The sequence below is a fragment of the Parus major genome, chromosome 8, assembly GCF_001522545.3.
Source record: "Parus major isolate Abel chromosome 8, Parus_major1.1, whole genome shotgun sequence".
Classification (NCBI taxonomy): Eukaryota; Metazoa; Chordata; class Aves; order Passeriformes; family Paridae; genus Parus; species Parus major.
In genome coordinates, this window is record NC_031777.1 from 3,700,119 (window position 1) to 3,725,657 (window position 25,539).

A 25,539-nucleotide genomic window follows, 5' to 3' on the forward strand; every position below is an offset into this window, starting at 1 on the left:
AAAGGAACTGCAGGGGCAGAGCTGTGTGTCCCAACACTAACTGCTAAAGGAGGACTTTGGTTTCAGAGCAGCAAGACCAGAGCAAGAATGAGGTAGGTTTTGAAATGCCATCAACATTGGGCTAACCACTGCCTTTGAAGCCAGCTTCCATGCAAATGCAGAATTGCCCCCCACGGGGGGTAGTCTGCTGTCACTCCTGTTTGAATTTGGTTTATAACCTCTTAACAAGTGACACTGCTTCAATTAAAGTCAAAACAACCTTGCAATATTGTGTTTTTCTTTTTTCTTTTCCCCATTCTTCAGTGCTAATATCAATGGCAAGTCCTGCCAGGCCACCACCATTCAGCAGTTACAATTCATGAGTTGCATCAACCTTTTGCTCTAGCACTCCTAATTAAGCAATTTTAATGACAGGATTTAATGTTTTACACAGTCTAAATGAAGTGGAAAAAATACGAACTGATTTTTTCCATTCCAGCACAAGATTTTGATCAGATAATTTAACCTCTGGGTGAAATGGAAGTAGGAGCATTTATGCATAGGTGGTTTTCTCTGCAAAAGCCTTACTTTATGTACGTCTGTGCATTAATAGAGTTACTGCTTGGCTTTGGGCATCTATTATGAAGGTTTCTGTGTGCCCTCTGCCCTTCTGTTGTCAGTAGCAAAACCCCAAAGCCTTTTGAAATCCACTAACTTGTGACCAGCTTAATGCTAATTGTGTTGCATGTTAATAAAGCAAGAATAAAGGCTTGCAAAAACAACTGCTGAGACTGGTTTTCTAACAGCAACAGAGATTTGTATCCTTGTAACCAAATTTCTTTTGGTGGTGTTCTGCTCTAATTCTAGCTAATACTAGATGAGCTAGGTATGTGCACAGAGTGAAAATGGTCTCTCCTTTGAAGGCAATCTTGTGCCTGAATTGAAACTACCTGATATGTAATTAGGAGACATAATTATTTTATATAGGTTACACACAGAATTATAATAATCAGCCTTTTCTAAGGAAGAGAAAGCCAGTATGACAGGAAAGTTATGTTTAGTAATGTAATGAGTGCCTTTTTTGACAGAAATGGCACTGTTAAATTTGGGGTTGTGCAGCTGATGGGCGTTCACCCTCGCACGAGGTGTTTTGAATTCTGTGAGGGAAGTGCTGCTTTAAATAATTATGTCTCTTATGGTATTGTATGTCATAATCACTTCCAAAATGCTTATCTAGTTGCTAAAGCTGGAGAGAAGTGAGCTGTTTGGTGCAGTACTGGGTTTTTTAGTTTTACTTTAGTATGTCTGAAGTGATTATTAACTTCAGCAGAGAAGTATATCTGGGGCAGCCTGAAGAGCTGCAGATGAGGCAGAGCATTGTTTCCCAAGTTTTTATAATTATGAGAGATACTGGAGGGAAGATAAGTAATGTTACATATCCTGGGAAGAAAGTTTGGTTCAGATCCATTAAATAAATAAATAAAGGACCCTTTTACCTGTAATCTTCAGGTAGCACATAAATTAACTGCAGTAGGAGCAGGAGAAGCTGTGTCCCTCCTCATGACCCACACTGGCAGAGGCTCAGCGTCACCAGCCAAGAATTCTCATGCTAATCAGGCATATGTGATTCTTTCTCCTGGTTTCTAGGTTTTTCTTCCAAGAAAGACCTACAAAGCTGACTGCTCTTTGTCTTCCAACGTGTCTTCCAACACTAGCTGCTCTAGTCTGGGGAGTGTGTGCTTGGGGCATATCTTGACTTTTAGATATCTTTGACCGTTTAGAGTGATATATCCTTGATTAAAATAGGTTAATAGTTCTTCTCTGCATGCCTTGCTTCACAACTTGCACATTAGCTGCTGCATTTGAAAAGATAAATTTGGGCCAGCAGGAGTAAGAAAAAAAGAGAGAAAATTACTTGAAAATGAAATACAAAAGTCCTTATTTAATACATAAGGATTCAGCTTGCTGTTGACTTTGTTTTTCTGAGGTTCATGCTTTGCTTGACAATACAACAGAAGAAATTTAATTTTTTGGGAAATGCTTGTAAAGAAAAAAAGTGATTATTGGGAAATGGGAAGTAGAACCAGATTTAGCAACTTTTCTTCTGGTGTTACAGCAGGCAGCAGCCAGCATTGGGAGCTTGAGAGTTTTCTTTGTTTCAAGACTTAAGAAAATATATATATTTAGCTTTCCAGAAGCAGAGGCACAGTAGTTTAAGAAAAATGCTGCTTTGGAGATTCCTTTCAGATAAATATTTGCTAGGTGTACTGTTACAGGGTGAAGGGATGCAATTTGGCCACAGCTCTTCCAGTGTATCCTTGAATGTGAGTTCAGACCTTTTCTGTGCCACCCTCTGCAGCCACCATTCTCTTCCACCCATTCTCTTCTTGCCATAATTGTTCTTGGTTTTCCCTCAACAGCAGAGATGTCTGAGCATGGCAGTGGGGACAAGGATAGGCTCCTCTTAAGCTCAGCACTAAATTTTTGGGTTTTGTTATTCATTGTGAACCTGTGAATTATCCATTCTGGAGTGAGATGGGGAGCTAAGAAAATGACATTTTGTACAGGTTTTTGAAGTTTCTGCTGTTTTTCTTTGCAAACAGATTTGAGGTAGGTTTATGATGTATTTTCAGTCAGTCTGGAGCTTATGTATTGATTTCAGATAACACATGAATGTGAAATTTGAGCTCAGCTCATCACACAGCAAAGTTAATGAAGTAATGAATGTGACACCAAATGCCAGTGTCTCTGTCTCTCCTTATCTCCACAAACACATACTGTGTATGTGCTCTGTGTGTGGCATTTTTTATTTTAAAGGCAGTTTCATTATTCACTCCTCTATCTCTTCCCTGGATGGTGTAGGTAGGGCAGGATATGATCATGAACTCTTTGTGGGAGCCTTTCTACTGATGTTCATAGCGCTACATGTAAGTTCACTGTCACAAGAAATAAGTTGTGTAGTCCTGATAGAGGACAGTAGTTTTTCTTATATCTCCTGTATTTTGTCCTATACTTCTCACCATCTCTGCTCTGAAACATTTTAAGTATCATCAGGCTCAGAGAAAAGCAGAGTACCTACCACGTGCTTCAGCTCTGGTGTCTATTGAGGAATGAGTCAACAGCAGCATCTATTCAGAAAGAATATCTAAAATCAAGGATGGATGAAGCAGATTAGGTAAAAAAAAATAAAATCAAATGTCAGAAGTGTTTGTATTCCCTCACCCTTTGTCAGCAAAGGTGGGGTTTGTATTCTGATATTCATGTAGTTGAAGGGTATTAGAAAATCAGAAGTACTGTGGGTGCAACACAAGGGGTTTTACTTAAGTCTTTTTCAACTTTTTTTTTCTATTAGTGTCATTGGTAGCTTAATGGATTTCTTGATTGTTGAGCTCTTCTTTTTGATGCAGTATTGTTAGTCTTAGCATGCATTCAGAGTGACAGGGAGCATTAAAAATAGTCATTTCCATTTGAGATATCTAGAGATAATTTTTTATAGCCACTGTGTGAAAATATCTTGAACAGTAGCAGAATTATCTATTGTAAGAGAGATGATTTTACTTGTGAATTGGGTTTAAAGATAAAATCTGCCTACTTCCCGAGTCATGGATTTCCTATTCATTGCTCTGTTAAATTTAATCGGGAGCAAGACTTAATCCAGAACAAAGATGATTGAATTGCTCTTTAACAGTGATGTAGAACGTTACCCAGATCTCACTTCAGTTTCACAGTGCTGAGAAATCACAAGCATGAGAGTTGTTTTGTGAGCACATTATACAGAGAGATGCTTTTTACTCATTAGAAAGTGAAATGTATTCTGGCTTTTGGAATAAAGTTGTTAGGAGGTGTAGTATAGAATGGGTTAAATCTGTGTACTGTATTAGCTAGAAATTACTTTGGCATGAAGTAAAAAGGTTTACTTGACTTGCAAAAGCCTCTGATGGCTTTAAGTTCTGCCATTAACTGAGCTGCTCCTGGGTTTGTGCAGTGGCCAGGATGGACAGTGAAGTACCTTAATGCAGCTTTGATTTCTCTTTGAGAACCCAGAGGAGGACAAGCTCCAGCACTGGGCAGCGTGTCCAGCAGAGCCACAGCATGATCCACTGCTCCCCTTTGCTGCTAGCCCTAACAAAAACATGCTTTCGAGAATTACTGTCTTTTCTTAACCTCCTGTATTCTACCAGGAAGTGCATAGACCTATAGAGTCATCCTAAATCTCCAGTTACAGCCTGGAACAGAGTTATGATATCAACTGGATTTTGTCCTTTGAGGGCAAAGAGAGAGCACAGGGGAAAGCAGCTAATTAAAGGATTTCCAGGCTGTGACATGGGAACTTGACAGCCCCTGTGTTCATTTCAGGGACAGACTGAGCACAGACTTTAACCAGTAGAATTTGGGAGCTGGAATTGCTTATTTCAGATGCCTCACTTAAAATAATTTTTAAGAAAAGGGGACCAGGTCAGGGATTGGTGAAGCAGCATCTTGCTGTAGGGACTCTGGCAGACAACACACCATTGGCAAGCTATTCCCTGTAGTTTAGGAGTGTATCCAAGGCCAAGAGATGTAGGGACTTGGTAATGATGGCACTGCAGCTCCAGGCCCTGCTGTTGGCTGGCAATCACTGGGTGAGTAAGAAAGGCACCATCAGTGCCACGTTTAAGGATTTTGGGCGTGAGTGTGCCCCATGCAGCATCTCTTTCTTCTGGTTAGAATGATTTTGACCTTCTGGGTTAAACTTTTCCACTTAATGATACTTTCCCATTATGTGAGTCCTCTCTTCCTTGCCTTATTTGCATGCCTTACATCATGTTTCATTTAGGATTTGATACACTGAGGAGCCCAGGATAAAAGCCAGTGTATGAAAGACTGGTGTAATGAAATTTTCTAGGACTGGAAGCTGCTGGGACCAGTTGGGACCAGTCATGGGCAAAATAAATATTGTTTTGTCCACTGTTGCAGTCTTCCTAGAGCAAAGTGGAGGTCTCTGTCTGCTTTAGGACAGCCAACTAAATCAGATCGTTCCCCTCCTTACACGTGTGTTGTCCTGCAGTGTAACAAGGGGGCTCCTGCAGCATCCTCAGCTGCAGTGTCCTGCCACATGGGGACAACCCTTGGGCAGGATTTTGTTTGCAGCATCCACAGCTAAGTATAATTGCCAAGTGTTAATCCAGCTCAGTAGCTTAGAGCAAGACTGTAATCATAGTTATTGGGTTTTGTATTAAAATGCTCTTTTTTTTAAAGTTCTCGTTAGGTTTAGCAAACTGGCTGTAGAGCTGATTGTGTTCTGGTTGGAGGGATGTGTGTGAGGGGAGCAGGCTGCATGTCCTGAGGTTTCCTTCTCCTCTCCATTCTTGTTGCTTCGAGAAACAGTCATTTGCTTTAAAGTCAGGTTTGCAGCTTTGATTGAAAATGACTGTGCAAAACCCCATCAGAACTGTGCATGCCACAGAGTCACTTTAAAAGAAAAACTTCTAAAAGGCACCTTGAAATGTATGAACTCCCTGGGATGCCAGGGGCCATCACCTGTGGTTTGCTGCTGTCCCCAGGTAGGACCTAGTAAGTCTTTGTCTGCCCAAAGAGCTTGGAAAGAAAGGATGGAATTGTGCTGTCTGAGGTTTGGGAATGATTATTAAGTGCTGGCCCACTGCCTGGCAGCTGTCAAGGGTTTGCAAAAGTGAGACAGATCTGGGAGAGGCAGCTGCAATTGTATAGCTGGGAAGTTGGGCTTTTAATTGCTAATTAAAGTTACCATTTGCATTTGGGGGTTTCCTTTCTAAAGGACGACATCATATTCCACAAGAAACTGCGAGTGTTGCGTATTTATAGCACAACCAAACTGGCAACTTGCTGCTTTGCTGGTACATCTGTATCTCACCTACTGCCTACTTTTGCTTTCCCATCTGTATTTTTTATGACTTCTGTCCTGACAGCCCTTGTTCTCCTAGTCCTTGACTCCTCTCCTGTGCAGACATATGATCCCATAACATTTTCCTTTTTGTCTTTATAAACAATAGGCAAGCAGTCTGATAGCACAAGTCCAAAGTCAAGGGAGCTTTGTAGATTCAACTTGACAGCTCCTCTCTGAATTATTTAAAAGCCATAAACAAAAGAAAAGCCATCTACAGCTTCAGGTAGCTTCTCCTCTGGTATTGTGAAGAATGCCTGATAGGTGAATTCAGCTAATTTTGCCCATTTAAATCTATGGAATTTAGTAGAATAGCAAATGCAATTAGAATTCAGGGGCTGCCTCCTGGTATTCCTTAGGGAAGGGTAACTTGCAGGAAGGTGAATGAGCAAGTTGAGGAGAGGGAAAGTTGGAAGGTGAATGAAGGAACAGAGAATTACTGTCTAGTATGAATTGTGTGTTGAGTTTGGATATTTCTTTCACAATCAATGAACTTAAGGCATCCTGTATTTGCTTCTGACTTTAATCTCAGTCCTTGGTGGGTTTCCTTGTTTGTTCTTTTTGCATCCTTTGTTTTCAAATCTAAAATGCTTTTCTACAACTGAATGACCCAGTGATTTCTGACTTCTTGGGTGAATTTTAGTTGCTGTTTTCCCTCACGCTTCTGGATTCAGGAGTGTTTTAGATGGCTGAGGTTAGAGAAGCAGGCAGAAGGTACAATTGAGTCCTCTAGACGATGCAAAGTTCATTATTATCTTTTGAATAGTTCATTCTGCAGAACGAAGTAGGGAAGATGCCATGCTTTGCATTTATTGTACTAAAGCAATGAAGCTGTACTCTCATCATGCTTAGTGCCTAAGGCATAGCTGTCTTCTCACTCCCTTCCCCCCTCATATAAATACAATGGAGAAAGCATCAGGAGTAGGATATTGAAAGCAACTTCATCTCTGTTATTTGTACTCTGCATGATTCTGTTTAATGAAGTTCTTCACCTTTTATGTACAATCAGACCTTATTAAAATGCAATTTACTTTGTTGTTTTTATCAATACCAGCCATATAACTTTGCCATGAAAGCTGATAGTTTGCATTGTGGCTTTACTTTGAAAACTGACCCACAAAAATGGCTTTGATAGATCTTTTCAGAGATTCCAACACCTTTGAGTGTACAAAGCAAAGATTCCTCTCTTCCAAGCAGCTTTGCAGGCATGACCCTGACACAGTTCAGGTCAGCTCCCTCTTACATACAGTTATAATAGATTTACAGAGCCCTCACTGGCTGTGAGCCGAGCCAGCCCTAAACCTCTTCTAGGCCACAGGTGTATAGGGGATGGTTCTGCTGGCTGGGGAAGATACTCTGCTCTGCTGCCCTATCCTTACCTGTGCTGTGGGAATAGAAGACAGGAAATGTTTTTAATACAAACTCTGACTGGAATTCACACAAGGAGAAGATTTTACCTGCTCAAGAGAAAACTTGTGCTTGTGACATGAAGTGCAAGTCATCAGAACCTGCCTGCAGGCCTTAGGCTTTAAACCATTTTTCTTTGCCATTCTCAAGTTCAACAACATCTTTTCTTCATTTTCCTGTGTGTCTTGGCTAGTGAAAACATGTGCCCACTGCACTCAGGGCATTTTTGGAACAGTATCTTGAGGAGACAAAGTGTCCTATTTCCCAAGTCTGGGGAAGGCCACGTGCTCTGGTGCAGCTTGCCCAGCCCTGTCTGCATTGCAGGAGGGTTCAGGTATGTAGGGCTGCTCTTGATCCTGTTATAGCATTAGCTGAAGTGGATGGTGAAGGAGAGCAGCAAATTGTGAGTTCTATCAAGATTAATGGAAACTTTTGTTTTACCTTAATTAAACTTTCATTCCTCAAATCAAAGTCATTTTTCCCAAATCAGCATATGTTATAAATAGCATTAGTATAGGTACAATTTCTTGAAGCTTCTCTGCATGCTAATATTAATGTTTGTGCCTTGAGTTTTCTCCTCAAGAAATCATTTATCATTTCTTTTATCTTCCCAGGCCCTGATGATGTCATTTCTGTGGCACATGTGTGTTTCATAGAAAATAAAAGGGAAAAAAAAAGAAATACATCTTTTTATATAAATACTGGTTTATGCAGCTACAAGCTGGGCCACCTTGAAGATATCCTTCTCTTGTCTGTTCTTACCACCAAGCAGCCCTTTGGGTGGAAGCAGCCTCCAGGGATGAGATATTTTTAGCTTTCCTGGTGTATTTCTTCCTATTACTGTAGCCCTGCTTGCCCCATGGATGTTTAATTCCCCACACTCCCTGCCTGCAGCCTCAGCTTTAACATACACTGTTGTCCCCTGCCTCAGACAGCACTCTCAGTGCTGAAACTGTGACTCCATTCCTGTTGGTATTAAATATACTGTTCTTGGCCTAAAGAGAAGTGCAGGCTTTGATTTCCATGGTTGCCAGACTTCTGGCCCATGCAGTAACACAATTAGAAAGCTTGCAGATGCAGTGAGTCCGTCATCCTTCTTTTCCAGCTGGAATAAGCAAAACATTTAGAAGAATTAATGTGTTTATTGAGCACTCAAGTCCCCCTGCAACATTATTTTGAGACCCACTAATGCAGTGGTCAGGATTTAAATACATGTCCAGAACATTTGAAGTTGATTGGTTTAGGATACTGTTGTATCAGGGTTTGGCTTTGGTTTGGTGGTGGGGTCCCACTTAAAAATGGTTGGGTATGTTTGAGGGATGTTATTACAGATAAAGCATAGAAACTAAAGATGTCAGAATTCAGGCTGACCCTTTTTTGGTCAGTCTTGGGGGTAGAGGTGGCTTTCATTTGAATGGGGTAAAGAAACTACAATCTGCAGATGTGATTCACTAGAGGTGGGTTTGTGTGTTGAGGTTTTGGTAGCAGGAGGGTGCAGGGGTGGCTTCTGTGAGAAGTTTCCCAAAGTTTTCCCCTGTCCAACAGAGCCAGTGCCAGCCAGCTCCAAGATGAACCCACTGCTGGCCAAAGCTGAGCCCATCAGCGATGCTGGTAACACCTCTGGGATAATGTATTTAAGAAGAGGTGAGAGGAAATACTGCACAACTGCATCAGGGAGAGGGGAGTGAGAATATGGGAGGAACAATTCTGCTGCAGACCCAAAGCTCAGTGAGGAAGGTGGGGGAAAAGGTGCTCCAGGTGCAAGAGAATTCCCTGCAGCCTGTGAGGTAGCTGTTCCCCTGCTGCCATGGAGGTCCACAGAGAGCAGAGATCCACCTCCAGCACATGGAGAACTCCATGCCAGTGCAGGTAGATGCCCAAAAGAAGGATGTGACCCTGTGGGAAGCCCACACTGGAGCAGGCTCCCAGAATGGCCTGTGGACATGTGGAGAGAGGTGCCTGCACTCTAGAGCAGGTTTTCTGGCAGGGCTTGTGACCACACAGGGGCTGACCCTGCAGCAGTTTGTGAAGAACTGTAGCCCATGGGAAGGACTCACATTGAAGCAGTTTGTGAACTGTCTCCAGTGGGAGAACTGGAGCAGCAGAAGAGCTTGGGGAATCTTCTGCTTGAGAAGTGAAGGAACAGCAGAGACAATATGTGATGAGCTGTGGCCCCAGTTCCTTGTCCCTTTCTGTCACTGAGGGGGAAAGAATAGAAAAAATCAGGAGTGAAGCTGAGCTTGGGAAGAAAGGAGGTGTGGGGGAAAGGTGTTCTTAAGATTTTCTTTTATTTCTCATTATCTTACTCTGATTTGGTCAGTAATCAATCAGATTTTCCCCGAGTTGAGCCTGTTTTGCCTGTGATGGTAATTGGAGAGTGACTCTAGCCCTATTGTCTCCTGTGTTACCTGAGGGAGGTGAGTGGCAGACTGGCTTTGGTGGGCACCTGGCTCCCAGCCACATCTCCCCACCATACATATTTGGGGTTGCCCAGATAGACAGCTTGGCTGCCCCAGGTTGTTAACAGCCAACCATACAAAATGAACAGCAGCAGAGTATGTATCCATTATCAGTTTTAAATAAATTGATTTCATGAGTTTCTGCCAAAGTGTTTCCCTTATGCTCACCCAGCCAGCCTGGCTCTGCTTGGCTTCCTTAATCATTCCTGACATCACCTGTGATTAACCCATCTTCCTGTATTGATTGCCACCATCTCTGGTTGTGATGGATGAATTGTTCTTCCACTTTTGCCTTGAGGGAACAGCATCATGTGAGGGGTTTAGGAAGGTTTTTTTCCCAGCCTGTCCCACTAGCAGTGGCCAATATGTATTCCCACCAGTTACACACCTGCAAGACCTCTGTCTCCAGAGGTTAGCTTGTGTCATTCAGGAATTTCTGTTTGCATGGGAACCTGGTATGACATTCCCCAAGGTCTTGCTGAGCTGTTGAAGCACCTGGGAGGTACCAGACACTCACCTAGGACCTCAGGCCACCAGGTAAGTGTCCAGCATCCCAGGAGCTTAGGTGTGAACTGTGGTGTGGGAAGGTCATAACGTGTCCTTCAGAACCTCAGCTGGGGATGATGCTGGAGCCAGTGTGTCCAGCCTCACCTGGCTGGCTGTCACAATTCAGGGCTGCTTTTCAGCATGCTTGATTGCAGGGGTTTGTGCCTCACGTTTTTTTGGGAGAGGAATGCAACTGGAATGGATTTCCCATCATCAGCAAGAAAGTAAATAATGCAGTTCCAACAAGAATTCTTATGAAGAGAGTTAAACCTCAGGAGTCTTCATCCCTGCCTTTTTTTGTTCAAAACCTCATTGGGAACATCTGGATTAACCTTGGGCAAATCCACCAAGTTGTTGCCTCGGTTTCCCCACATGTAAGATAATACTTCACTACCTTAGCAGGGCATTTATTACGCTTAATTAATGTTGTAATTCATCTTTGGTTCCTCTGATAAAACGTGCGGTGCGAATGCAAAGTTGTTTTTACTGATTGGATTGTTAATTAAATGTGCACATATAAATGATTTATTGGCATTTGAGAACTAAGACTTAATAATTTATAATATTATCATCAGGGTGGTTGGATCAACAGGCTTAAGCCTGTTACCATTCAGCTATTTAGAAACTGAAACAAATGGCACTGGGAAGGGAAGCAGGAGCTGGACCAGCTAATAATTTCCTTTGTGGTATTTCTATGTGGGGACTGATTTAATATCAGGATCTGAATTCTGGTGCCTGGCCCAGGCCAGCTGCTGGCAGCATCAACGATTTGCTGAGCTTTATAGAGCACAGGAGACATGTCACATAGCAGTGATCCCTCTTGGCCCAACTTGGAAATCATTTGTCAGCCTTCAAGAGGACCATGCTCTAGCTCAGAACAGCTGATGTGCACTATTAGCTCTTGTGTATCAGGAAACAGCATGAAAGCAAGGATATCTGGGGCATGTGTGAATTTGTAAGCTGCTGACATGGATCACCTTCTCTAGTTGGATGCTCCTCGCCCAGTGGCAGCTTGTTCCCACAAAATAACAAGGGGTTGCAGTCCCTAACCATAAGGCTTCTGCCTGCTTATATCCTTTTGTCCTCTGGGGTTTTACCTAGGCAGATGTTTCTTAGATGTGGGAATGAGCTGTAGCTGACAGCCCAGGCAGGGCCCAGGGGAATAAATGTGTCATCCTTGCCCAGCAATGAGTTCAGGAACCAAGGGAAGGCAGCCTCTAGAAGCAGACACAGTTGGTTGATTAGATACTGGGACCAGAAAGGAAGGCTCTTCCCTTTCATCATCTCTTCCCTTTCTGGCCCCAAGGAAGATGTGCACACTGCTGGAAGGGAAAGGAAAGGGAAAGGAAAGGGAAAGGGAACTGTGTTGTAAGCAGGATTTTTAAATGTGAATTCACTAGAGGAGGATGAGGAGATGGGAGGATGTACATAGTACTGTAGAAGAGGCAGTTGAAGCCAAGAACAGAGTACTGAAAGTATGGTTTTGATGAGAAATGCCATGCCAGGGACAATGATCCCACAAATACAAAAGCCATGGAAAATATGGAACAGATGGGCTTGGAAAGATCCAAGTGTTCTTGCACAAGTAAGGGAATTGCTGATTCAAGTGTGAAGATGATTTGAAAGAGGGAGCTGAAGAGTGTTGGGTACAGTTGAGCTGGAAATCACTGACTTGGAAGAAGGAAGAAGAAAGAGAAGATAAGAGAGGTGGGAGAAGCACATCATCAGTGTGAAAGAGGCATGACAGAGCCATCTGAACATGAAGCAGAGCTTTAGCAGATTGAAGTTTGCCTTTCACAGTAAGGGCAAGGGGAGCACACTGTAAATTCAAGAGGACCAAAGAGCTGGGATAGAATCACAGAATATCATGAGCTGGAAGGGACCCACAAGAATCATGAGGTTCAACTCCTGGCCCTGCATAGGACACAATCCCACCACATGCATCAGAGTGCTGTCCAAACACATACTGAGCTCTGTCAGGCTTGGTGCTGTGACCACTTCCCTGCAAAGCCTGTTTCAGTGCCCAGCCATCTTCTGGGGGAGAACATTCTCTCATAAGTGTCTCTGCATCCATTCTTTCCTAGTTGAGCAGCTGGGAGCTGTGGTCCTTGCTGTGTTTTGGGACTGGGCTGCATTAACTCTCATGTTTGTAGGGTGGATTGCTTGTCTTATCTAATTCAGGGTAGCTTGAACAGAAAAGGCTTTTCACATTCTACTGGTTTCTGTTTACAGTTCTGATCCCTGATGGTTTGCCACTGGTCTGCAAAAATCAACATCTAAAGTACCAGATTTAGATGATATTTCAGAATACTCTCGTGCAGATCGGTGGCTGTTTCTCCAGGTTGAACATTTTGTTTCTGATGTGAGTTTGGAAGGGAGACATACACAATAGCAATATTAATGATAACACCCTGGAGCTTGGTTTTGCCCCACACTGCACTGATGGGCAGGGCAGCCTGACCTTGGCTAGGGAGAGATTAAATACATCACCTCCAGCATGATGTAATGACTGACTGCAACAAGCAATAGAAGGGAAAGAGGGACAACATTGGCAGTAGAAATGCAGGTCTTAAACTGTGCAGTTGTCAAACAATGTACAGCATTGTGTTGCCAAATGAATATTTGGGAGTTTTAAGTCTAAAAAGAATTGATGCTAAAAGCTGTTGTCACTAAACTGATGCCTTGCCATTTCCTGTGGTTTTGCAATATTGATATTAATGTGTTGCATGTTTATGTATAGGTTTCTTGAATGCTTATTATAAGCTGTATTTATATACTGCTGCCACTTCCTTCAAGGTCTTGAGCATATTGTTTATAGGGATCATCTGAAATCCCAGGATTTATGACTATACGAACAAGTAGCTTTAGAGACCCTGTCACAGATAAATGGGCAGTGGAACTCAATATTCCCACACAGAGAGGAGGGGAATTGTGCTTTGGGGGTGCAGGGTTAACGCCAGAATAATTTGGTTTTAATGTAGGTATGCCTACCTTGCCTGATGGGGGAGTGTGCAGAGCTGTTAGAGCTGTGTATCTTGCTTTGCAGTAGATGCAGAATAATCAGTGTCTAATGAGATTTTCTCATTCTGAATTCTAAATAAATTAGATGCTCGTCAATACCAGTTTTGTTCTAGAATGACTAAATTGCAGAGGCAGTTGCCTGTAATATATCAGCAGTACCTGGGGTGGACTTTGCTGGCTGGCTCTCCTGCCTTTACAGAGCTTTCTTTGCCTTCTTCCCATCAGTCTCATTGGCCTCCATTTCCATCTTGAATTCAGAAGATGGAATAGAATCAAGGGAACTGATGTCTGTGTACAGCACTGGATATGTGTTCTATTTTCTTCTAGCCCTGTCTTCAGTTGCCTTGTTGATGCTGTTTTCTTGAGAGCTACATGCAGAAATGAAAAGGGCACGTTAAGGAAAAGGGGTTTCTCACTTGGCTGAGAGACAGCTTACTGCTCATTTTAGTGTGTCACTGGAGCAAGCCTTGGACTGCTCTTCTCAGGGCACCCATGAGCTGTGAATACAGACCTGGCTATGTATGATAACAAATAAGCTTCCAGTGATACAGCGTCTTCTTGTGCTGGGTTTGGTGTGAATAGAAGGAGAAAAATGCGCTGTAAAATCCAAAAATGAGAAGAGTATTTCAGAGAGTAGGAAAAAGGCCTGTAGTCATGTGTATTGAGTTGGAGCTAGAAATGCCAGATGTGGAAGTGTCAGAAAACTTGATAAAGGCATCCCAGCTACAGAGATTGAAGTCTGGAATTGCTGAAAAACAAGGGAAGGGATTCAAGGAGATGCTGAATTTCTACCTGGGCACATTTCCTATTGACATGCACTTTATCTTGTGTGGAAGCTGTAAACTGTGCATGATGTAGGATGATGAAAACACTGATTTGTTTGAAAACCTTTTTCTAAAAAGCTTTACAATGTGCCTATGAATGATTGTAGGCAAGTCTTTCTACAGAAAGTGAGTCAAAGGAGTGCCATAATCTTTAAATCTGTGACTTAACATTTTAGGAATTTTTCTTGTTATCCTGGATGGGTATAATTGTGTAGTATTTGTGAACTTAAAAACCCAAAAGATTATGTATTTACAGCTGGATCTAGAGTGAAGCACAGACAAGACATTTTCCAGATGTATTGAGTTTTTGTATTTTTTTCTGGGGCCCAGATAAGCCTAAAGAGGCTTTATCTGTGTGTGTACAAAGGAATTAGATAAAAATCCAGTTCCTAAGGATTAAAAGGCACAGTTTAGGTGTGCATTTTCTGTTCCAGGTTTAATACCTAAAGAGTTGGCGTGTTGCTGCTCCTGAAATATTTTGATACAACATCTTTTATATGTTAGACCTTGTTCTCTAAAGAAGCACTTGGTATAAAGCAATTAATTTCTTCTTGAGCCTAATGTTCACAGTATAGATAATAAATATTCCTTTAAATTTCTTCAGAAGGGGTTCATGTTAGGTGAGTGTGATGGCATAGAAAGTAAATTCTGGCTTACAGGGAGATAGAGGGTTGTGTACCACTTCAGGCAACCCACTGTGCACCTTTCATTGATAACAGTTGTATCACAAGAATAGGAAAAAAAAACCCCAAATCTGGCATGCAGCACATTGTCCTGCTGGGAAGAGATCTAATCTAGCAGTTCAGCTTTTCAAAAACCTCTTGATTTTTGTACGCTGGAGGTTCATTGTGTTTCCTGGGTTAGAATTTGTAATTTTCTTTCAAAAACAAAAAACTGACTTGTGTCATACCACAAGAAAATAACCAAGGCTCGGGGGAATTAGAGTGAAAAGCCATTAGAATCTGCTAATTACAAGATGAAGAGCAGTCAAGCAGTGGTGGTCTATTGGGGAACCACTTTTGCACATTTACATGTGTAGAAAGACTTTGTGTGTGACATTGATGGGAAAAGTTTTGGTGAAATATGTCTTGCAGATAGTCTGCAGCTCAGTCCTAAGAGGCAGCACCAGGGTAATAGTTGCCACCTTCAGTAAGGAAGGAGTAAATTTACTTAAATGATGGAGTTTCTGTACAAACAGCACTAGATTTAGTTCAGCTATATACTTTTATTCTACCTGTAAATAACAGAAGACAATGGCAAGCTTTCTCATCCAGGTGACTTTCCCACTGTATCAACAGCTTTGCTTAATTAGGCTCCAGCTCCTTGGAATAAGTGCTGAAAAAACAGCCATTTTTTAGCCAAAACATCTGCTGGGGAGGGAAGGTGAGAAGTTGTTAATTTAAAATAAGATCTTTAAGAACCCTACTTGTGACTCCATAGAACAAACCTAGCTGAAAATCCAGAAAGCTCATGCTTACCTGAGTGATGGCTGTGCTGGAAGTTTGAGGTGAATCTCCTTTATTTGTGCCAAAAAAAAAAATAACAAAGAAATACAAAGATTATGGCCTGTAACTAATTATAATATGGTGAAAGACCAAAAATGATTTCCAGTCCTTCATGTGAAAATGTACACATATAATTTGGAAACACATCCATCCTAAGGAATGATCTCTTCAGCTTTTCCTTCAGTGTGGGCTTCTGAATTCCACTTCAAGGATTTTTATGTGTGGGATAGCAAGGCAGGAATGGTCTCAGAAAGGATTGTATTCAAGGGAATAGAATTGTTAGTGATTTGTGCTCATCTTGCCCTTTTTTGAGCCCTGTTGGGACAGGTTTGATGTCAACAGAGGAAGACTGAAATACTCAGCTATGATTTTGCACAAGCCCACTGGTGAGAGGGATGTGTAGCTCCTTCAGCTGCAGCAAGGCATCTTTTTTGGTGAGGAGGGATAGCCAGAGAGGAGCCCTGCAGGTGCTGGGAGGGTGGAGGGTCTGTCCAGAGCTTTTCCTCACTCCCTGGAGTTGAGTCCACTTGGGAATCAGTGGGTGTCCCCTTCAAGGAGAGGTGTGCATGGTTTTAACAGCTGTCCATCAGGGATCACTGAGGTATCCTCTCCTCCCAGCAATGTTTTCTAACACAAAGATCTAAAGGAGTGGGAGAGCTCCAACCTCAGCTGTCACTGACTCCCTGTTGCACTGGAGCGGCTCTGACAACTTTTCGGTTGTTCAGCTGCGTTTCTTCAAACATCCAGAGCATTTCTGATTGTCTTCATGTTGACTACTCTTGCATGAATACCAGCAGTCAGCCAGACTTTAATTCTCCTCTGTTCCTTTCCTGTACAAATTGCTTCCCCAGGGCCATCCAAAATAGGGCTCATCTTGGAGGGAAGGAAATCAGTGTGCTTCAAAACCCAGCTGTCACCAGGTGAATAACTCCTTTGAATGATGAATGTAGCAGCTATCTCATATACTCAGGAAGGTCCTAAACTTGATTTTGTTTTTCTTTGCCATCAAAAATGTGCTGCAAAATTTTTATTTTTTTTTTTTTTTGGTGCAATCAGTGAAAGTCCCTTCAAATCCCATGGGTAAGTGCTGTGAAGGTACTGTGGGTGCCCCAGTCATATTCAGACTGGAGAAATAGGGATGTGTCAGGTTCAGGACAGAGGTGCTCCTGTCAGGTCTGTCTTTGCACTCAAGACCAATTTACAGCTTCATTTTACATAATGGTTACTGCCTTGTGAATATGTATCCAGTCTGTGCAATAACAGATTTGTGGTGGAGTCAGGGCCTTCCCATGTCAAGGAACTGCCCTTCAGATTTCACATAATGCCATCTCTGCAATCCAAAAGAAAAGCAGGCAGATGCAGAAAGTTTTTCATAGGTCTTAGCAAGAACTTCAACCCTGGAGCATGTTAGAGCAGTTCTGGAACTGCACCCTATATTAATTTTAACATGAGTCCTGGCATGCACCTACATTTGCCAATTAATTTTTTTAATTCATTTGTAACACTAAAGGACAAGAAGATGCATAAGTTTGATGTCCCCAGAGCTTTTTCTATTGCATTAAGAAGACTAAGGTTCTAAAGGTTGATATTAGCAGCCACACAGTACAAAATGCTGCTGTTTGCCAGGCACTAAACCCTAATCTCTCAATCTTTGCTATGTTTGTTCATTTTTCTTCTTCAGTTTTGTTTTAGTAAAGGCAGCTTGTTCCTTCTGCCTCTCTTGCTAAGAGGGGCTGCAGGTGCAGACCACTCATAGGAGAAGATTCATGTGTACAAGAGTCATTTTAATAGCTACTTTCTTCATAGCAGGATTACTCAGTTGAGCTGGATCTTCAGCGTTCCTGCTGCCTCTGCTTTGGGAGTTGCTGGCTCCTGCAGGCAGCAGAAATGGAAGGGATGAGTAAGGCTGGTCTTTAAACCTTCTTGCCCTGTATGGAAACACCAATTAGTTATGGTAAAAGAGAACATGCAGCCACAATGGATGTTTAGACCCTGTTTTTCATGCCTCAGTGATACAGGTAGTCACAGTAGTGTGTTTGGGGAAATAGGTGTTCTGCCAGTTCAGTGGAGATGGTTTTCTTTTGAGGTCCTGGTGACTCCAGTCATACACATCCTGGCAAAAAGATTGGTTTAATGTGCACACAGCTGTCACGAGTTACAAACCTACAGATCTAAACGACTTCATGACTTCTTTAGGTGTTTAACACATTGAGTATATTGACTGTTTTATAGGCTACACAAAAGGAAGTGAATCATTTCTTTGGAGGATCAAAAACAAGTTACTTAGCTGTGTTCCTGGAGAAGCAGTGCTAGAGTGCCTTAACAAGCAAGTCACTGTTTGTTTGGTGACAGATTTGGTGCTAATTTTGCTGCTGTCTGCTCCTGTTTGCATCTCATGGTTGTGGATGAAAGCAGCAGAGCTGTGATTAGCTCAGACCCTGCTGAGAAGCCCCCAACACCCAGGAGCTTCTGAAGAACAAGGGAGTGAGAGTAAATTACCCTCTGGCATTTTTATATTTAGCAGGTAAAGCTGTTCATTGAAACAGAGTTCATTTACAGTGGCACCCCAGCAGACTGCAGCAGCAGGATGAATTACCAGTCACTCACAGTGCAAACAGGAATCATTCAAACCCTGCATCGTCTGTACTCAGGAGTTCAGGTCTCCTGCACTGCACAGTAGATCGCTGCTGGTCCCTCTCAGAATCCTATCAGGCATCCTGGTCCCTGGATAATATTTATATCTGCTTTCCCCCCCAGTGGGTGTTGATTTTAATGCTGTTAACCAGAAGCTGAACAGTTCACTGGATTAGATTCATAGCCACCAAATTAAAAGAAATTGCAGTATATTCTTCCTTTGAGGATATACTTTCTTTTCAGGAGCTTAGACTTGGAGGATCATTAGTGAGATAATATCAGGAGTTTTAACTAATCCTCTAATGATTGTACCAGGGTGAACAAATCTGTGTCAGTTAGCCCAATGGCCTACTACAAGGCTACTCTTACCTGATAAATGGATTTTCACACTGAAGGGGATTTTTCTCCCTTTGCCCCAAATCTGGAGGCTGTGCAAAGTCCTGAACTTGATGATGAGGCAGCACGCAGCCAGCTTGGGGCTGTGTTGAGCCTTCCCACTCCCTTTGGAGCAGGATGTGTTCTAGTCATCCAGTTTATTAAAAATGCATATGTTAAGCGATGGGATAATTACAGCAAGTTTGTCTGGGGATGGATAGCAGCAGCAAGAGAAATTTTAAAATGTGTCTCAGAAAATATATCAGCTGTCTTGAGAGAAAACAGTTTGCTGCGGGCGCTTCAGCAGCGTGCACTACACCTACTGGCATGGGGATGGCTGCAGGACACCCATCTGGGAGCAATGTTTCTCCCTCAGCATCTCTGGGGCACTTGCCAGCACCCCAGTGCTTATGTGCCTTAGGCTTGTGGATTTCCCTGTAGATTCTTGGATAGGATTTTGGCTGGGGAGGGTGCAGCTGTGCTTGCTGGTCACGTGAGGAATGTGGTCTGGAGAGAAGATGCTCTCTCTCCTCCAGATTTTGCCTGGGGGTTGCTTGACTGATGCAGCAGACCATTAATTTGCAGTCAACCAGGATATCTCCAAATGCAACTCCATCCATTGGCAGGAGGTAAATAGATGCTGCCTTTCTGCTTAATGCAGGGCTGGAGCCCTCTCTATTTATCTTCCCTTTCAAACTGGGTGCATCTGCTATTGCTCTCTAATCTCTTCTCTTTGTTTTACTCATCTGAAGCCTCTTGGCCTTGGAGCTAGTGGAGTTTTGTAATGGTGATTAGTTGGTTTAGTTAGTGTGCTGGGGATATTTGTCCATGTGCTGCCAAAAAAATGAAATAACTATTATTTTTATGAGTCTGCTTCACAGGGAGGCTGTGAGAATTAATTCATGTTTGTAAATTGCTTTGGAGATTTAAAGCTTGGTACAACCACTAAGGATTATTGCTTTCTAATTCTTCAAGGTAGTATAACTTGTAAAGACTTCTAGCCTTGAAAACATCTCGGATATAGGAAGAGTTAAATCCCTTTGAAATAAGATATACTTCTAATGTTTAAGATAAAAATAACTTCTCCACTGCTTCATCCAAAAAAAAGGGTGAGGAAAAAAGCAATGGCAGGTTCTGATAGTGCCTCTTTTTTTTTTTTTCCAGGAGTCCAACGTGCTTATTGCTGCTAACAGTCAGGGTACAATTAAGGTAAGTTATTTTACACATCTTGCCTTTAAACACTTGAATCTGTTGATAGTAAAGAGCAAGGTCAGAGACACTGAACAGGCAGGAGAAACCATTAGAAGGTCTTGGCTGTGGAGGTTTGCAATTTAAATGATGTATTTGCCTCTGGCACACAGTGGAGTGAGCAGGCAGTGCCCCAGCAGTGAAAATAGTGCAGTGGGGTGTGGAAGAGTTGCTGGTGGCCATCCAGCACCCACTGCTGCTCCTTGGGGTCCTGGCAGCACAGAGGGCCTGGCACAAGCATCTCCCCAGGCTGTGGCTGGCTCCCATGGCAGCAGAGGCTGAGTGTTAAGTCACCAGTATTAACCTGAGCCTGTCCTCTGGCTGCTGCAGATGCAGCAGGGCTGAAAGCTGAGCTCCTGGTGTGCAGCTGGCTGGAGCAGCTCTGAAATGAGCAGGGATGCTCCCTGTCTTTGCTGACTCTGGTGCTCAGACGGGCGGTAACAGACAGCAGCTGCCAGCTCGGGGTTTTGTGAAAGCATCAGCCTTCCCTGTACACAGTACCAGGTTTTCAGCTCTTTAATTAAGTCTTCCAGAGTGTCTGTACAATATATTTCTGTCTGTGGAATGTCAGGTGATTGGAGTGAAAAGACTGTCCTTCTTTATGTGTCTATCAGCCAAGCAAAACCAGTATCCAAGGCAGTACCAAACTCAGCCCAAACCATTCCCTTGGGAACTTTATCCCCCATTGCACACAGCAGCACTGACCTCCACCATGCCATTAGGTTTGGTGCTTAATGCCCTAAGCTTGTAGCCCAGACCCCTGGCAGCATTCTGGAGCTGCTGGTAAAGGGCTTCACTTGCTGTCTGCAGAGTTTTACACTGCATTGACATTGTCATGAGGCTGAGGTCCTGATTGTCCCTCACATCCCTGTGGCAGTAGCAGTTCTCTGGAGCTGTACCAGAGCTGCTGGTCTGAATCACCCTGGAAAAATCAGCAAAAATGCAAGAATGGTGAGAGACCCAAGTGGTCTGTGTTTAACTGTGTGTCAAGAATGTTTTTCCCCTTTTTTAGGACACACAAGTGGCTGAGTTACCCCTGCTGTTGCAGCATTTAATGCTGTGGCCTCTCATTCATAGGGAATTTATTTATATCTCATGTTTTGGAATTGGTTGATGGTTACTTTGGTCACCTACTCCTTAGGAAAATGGACAAAATGCACAGACGCTTTTGATATTTTGAAGTGAATCCAGCAGCAAGAGCAGTGATTAGAGAGGAGAGGTTTTGCTCATGCACTTTGCTTGTTAATGAGAGAAGGTAGACAGAGAGAAATGTGCAGCCAGCCAGGGCTGTCAGAGCTCTGGTATCTCCTTTTGCCTTTGACAGCATGCAGTGGGAAGGTGGGATGGGCTGGGAAAGGCCTGGGTGTGCCCAAACCCCCACCACTTTGGGGACAGATGCCACACTGGGCATTACCCACGAGCTACAGCTCTAGAGCTTTTCCCAGTAAAGCCAAACCAGGTTAATGGTGCAGCTCTGGCAGCCCCACAGGCACTCCTCTGCTGTCTCTAGTCCTCTCTTCAGAGGCTGCTGTTCATCCCAGCCTGGACAAGGGAAACAAACACAGAGAGCTGGCATGACAAAAGCTCTGATATCTGGTGCAAGATTTCCAGGAGCTGTGTGATTGAGATGAGGGGAAATGAGGCATCTGTGGATGGTTTTGCTTCATGGCTAATTTATCATCACACAAGCAGACATCAAAATTGGGATGCTTGCCAAGTGCTTTTCCCATTTGTGGGATATTATTGCATGCTGGTGAATAAAGGGTAAGGGGTGGAGACAGAAGGGTTAGTCCTGTCTTAGTGATCTATATGCTGACGTAGGAAATAATGAATGTCATAAATTCCTATCCTAAATGTCTCATCTTCCTTACTAATCAGGTACTGGAGCTGGTATGAAGGGTTTTCTCTCGAGGCATGAGGTACTTGGTCCTGCTGATATGCTACAGTATTCATCTGAGAACCACAGTGGGACAAGAAACCAAAACCACCTTGATGTTCCTCCCCAGAACGATCATGTTTGGGTTTTTTTCCATTTATGGACTTTCTAGGACATTTTGAGACACTGGTAACACCAATGAACTGTCTGCCATCAACATTAATTCCACAGACTTTGCTGGTGCTGGTGGTGGTATGGTTGTCTAATTTTTATGATAGGAAAACAAATTCTTTTAAATAAAAACAAAAAGGAGTAATAAAATTTATTGAGCCACAAGCTGAAGCTGGAAGATTGTCTTGTTGCATAAGAGAACAGAGTGAGTTGTGAAGGGAGCTTACAGGAGCACACAGGGCTGTCCTCAGCTGCACATCTCCAGTTACTTACATCTGGACTCTCCTTCATCCTCACCAGAAAAAGAAAATCTCTAAGCCTTACCTGGACATGCAAGCAATTCACTTTGAAATCCCATCATGATACGGTTCTGTTGTTCCTTTGATTATTAATTATTTTTTAGATGCATTATATGTTGAGAAATGTCACCGAGGTTGACACCACTGGAGACTGAAGTCCTCTAGTCATCAAGAAGAGAAGGACACCTTCCCCTTCCTCCTCTCCTTAGACCCCTTCCTTGCCCCAAAGGGGCAGTTCCAAAGGAGAGAATTAAGTTGTCCTCCCATCCATGTGGGCCACCTGCCCCCAGCAGCGTGTTGGGCTGAGGGGGCCTGCAGTTCCTGAGACCTGGACCGACCTTGCCAAGACATCGTGGGATAAAGATCTGCCTCCCACTGACCTGGCTGTGTTTGACTATCTCAGCTAGAAGAGGAAGCTTCTAGATCCAGTTACCAAAGCCCTGCACCACTCAATCGCCTGTGTGGTCTGGTTGTGTTTGCCCCTCTCTGCACACCGTGGAAGCCAAGCATTTTGAATGTTGTAATAAGAGAGGGGATGGAGTTGGTTTGTAATGTGTTTCAGAGCCATGATATAAGTAGCCTTATTTTTAATGGTCATGCATACACTTAATTGTACATATGGAGGGGGAATAAACCATGAAGCTGAGAGTTGTTGTTGCTTTCTTGGCAGGAGCAGAGCAGATAAGAAGGTGCAGACGGTCGTCACGAGCAGCAGCCAGGCTAAACTGTCAGGATTGCTGCCAGCACTCCTTAAGCTTGAAAGTGGATTTGGTGGGCGTAGTGTCTTTTCCCTGCCGTGGGTGTCAAAGGTGCAATGCAGACAGTGGTACCTGTGGGAAGTGTTTTGGTTTGCAAACAGAATCCTTTCTCATTCATTCACTGCAGGACGTGTCTCCCGCATGCCAGGGGGGTTGGGATTGATGCAGGGACTTTGCACAGGTGCTCCAGGTGCTAAAAGCCTGACTCTCATCTTCCCAGGAGGATTGTGTAATCTTCCCACACCCTTTGAGCACCAAGCAGGGAAGGAGATCAAGGATGCTCTTGAGGGTATTAATGAAGAAGCAGGGACAAAGCCTTGTGGCAGAACTGGGGACAGGTCCTGTCCTGGTTCAGTGCTGGTGCATGTCTCTAGGGGGTCATCTATGCTCCTTCAAAGATAGAAGTATGTGGGACACTGCCAGTAGCTTCAGACAGTCCAGTCCAGTGGGGAGAAAAGTGATGCTGAGCTCCAAGGGAGGGGTGGATGCTGCATGCTGGTTTTCTTCCATCATTTCTGGTGTGTCAGTGGTGGGGAGGGTGAGGAGAGAAGGAAAGATGAGAGGACAGCACACCAGATTGTGTTCTGCTCAGGAGTGCTACCTGCAGGTCTCCATTGTATGAGCAACCTGAGTCACTGTGACAGAAGAAAACAAAATTGGTTCCTTCTGCCTGATGGCAGCTGCCTGACACGTCCCACTGGGCATTAGTTTGATTTCCAGTTTGCTGCATTTGAAGAGAATTTGGTGGGAGTGACTGTACTGAGCATCCTTCCCAGCCAGCCCTCTCCAAAGGCAGGGCTGATGTGATGATCCATTGCCACTGCTCTTCCTGCTTCCCCTGCTTTCAGGTGTGGATTCCCCCCAGCCTCTGGTTTGTTTATCAATGCCTACTGATTTATTTTGCAAAGTGTCCTGGCTGCTGTTGTACCCCAGCCTGGTGCAGCCGCTGTTGGCCAGGTGACCTCATTCCTTCTCTCTCCCCACTTGAAGATCCCTCCGTGTTTTAAATTGAAATTGTTCTGACAAAGCCGAGATCTTTAAAAAAGAAGAAAAAAAGCAGCTGTTTTGAATGCTGTAAGGTTACTCCTTGAATTAAACAGGGAAAGCTGTTTAACATCGGATGCCTTTATTTTTTTCAGTTTTCATTCTGTTTCAATCAAGATAAAATGCAAATTTGGTGTCTGGCCCTAATTAGAAACACAGCAGCTCATAAACAGAAGTTGATGGCAATTTTTTGTCTTCGTCTCTTTGTCACAAGAGGTAATGCTCCTTCTTTTAATCCCCTTAATTTTCTTTCCTTCAGGTAACTTTTCACAGTTGACAAATTAAGTCCCATGTAATTACTGTAATTCTGTTGGAGTTTTTTTTAAAACAGCATGTGGTCAGTATTTTTTTAATTAGTCACCAACTCAGCAAATGGTTCCTGTCATGTTTTCAGCCTTTTTAGAGTCAGGGGGTGATTGACTTTGGGAGGGATGTCCAGAGGTCTTTGGTCCAACCCCCTGTGCAGAGCTTACTCAAAGTTGGATGAGGTTGCTTCAGGGCCTGGAGATGTTCACAACTCAACCAGGCATGGATAGAAAATTGCCAAGGCCCTCTGGAAAACCTGTCCCAGCACTTAACCACTCTCCTTGTGGAAGTTAATTGCAGATTGGTGGGCACTTGGAGTCTTAATTCTCACTTTCTTCTTTTGAAAATAACGGGTTACAAAGCCCTTGACTGGAAGCTGCCCTAGACCATTTTTCCTCCAGCTCTTGTGTCCTTGCAAGAGGTGTTAGGTGAGTCAGATTTTTTGAGAAAGGGAATTTAAAACCTTTCTTGGCTAGACAGCGTCTTCAATTAACTTTAAAGCATTTAACAGAAGAGTAGGAGGAACATGCCTCAGTGCTAAAAAAATTCAGTGCTGGAGGGAATTGAAAATGATGGTCAATGGGAAATCTAAATTAATATCAATATGTCAGGGCTCTCCTGCAGTGTGTGTGGCCAGCTGCTAATGCCAGTGTTCGACCGAGTGCGGAGCCTTGTTTGTTTAGGGTAATTTTGTTTAACTATGGAAGGTCATAATGACATCAGCAGATAATTGAGAAGGCAGATTAACTCCTTTCCAGCTCAAAAGTCCTCTTTCCATTCTCACTGCTTTTCTGGTGGTCAGAAATCCCCAGCAAGGCCCTGCAGCAGTCCAAGGGTGAGTAGAGCATTCACTGTGGCATTTGCCTTGCAGAACTCCTCTTGTGTGTCAGCAGCACCCGGTGTCCTGGCAGGCATCCAGAGGAGGTGATTGCATCCTGCCTCCTGCCAGCCTTTGCCACTGCCTGCAAAGGCTTTTCCTTGAGGCCAGCCTCATGGGAGGTTCCTTGCCTGAGCTCAGAGAGCAATTTTCCTTCCTCTCAGCAGTGTGGAGACCATGTGCTGCGCTTGTGAATGGGTGGAGCGTGTAAAGGTCAGGGAGTCTCACCTACCTTAAATGCTGGGGATCTGAGAGGTTTGGCTAGTGGGAAGGTGTGCTTGAGACCATGGGAATCCACAAATTAGAGC

At 43.4% G+C, this 25,539-nt stretch overlaps 1 protein-coding gene and 1 non-coding gene across 2 annotated transcripts in view; both read left to right on the forward strand.

Annotated features, from left to right (window-relative positions):
* The window catches only part of COP1 (COP1 E3 ubiquitin ligase), a 124,054-nt gene extending 101,160 nt beyond the window's left edge, over window positions 1–22,894 (forward strand). The window contains exons 19-20 of the mRNA XM_015635745.3: window positions 19,817–19,861; window positions 21,779–22,894. Of these exons, the coding sequence (XP_015491231.1) occupies window positions 19,817–19,861; window positions 21,779–21,796 (63 nt within the window). The 3' untranslated portion in view covers window positions 21,797–22,894. The remainder of the gene's footprint in view (window positions 1–19,816; window positions 19,862–21,778) is intronic.
* LOC117244830 lies at window positions 4,876–5,011 on the forward strand. The gene has a single exon (XR_004498625.1).
* Window positions 22,895–25,539: the final 2,645 nt, after the last annotated feature.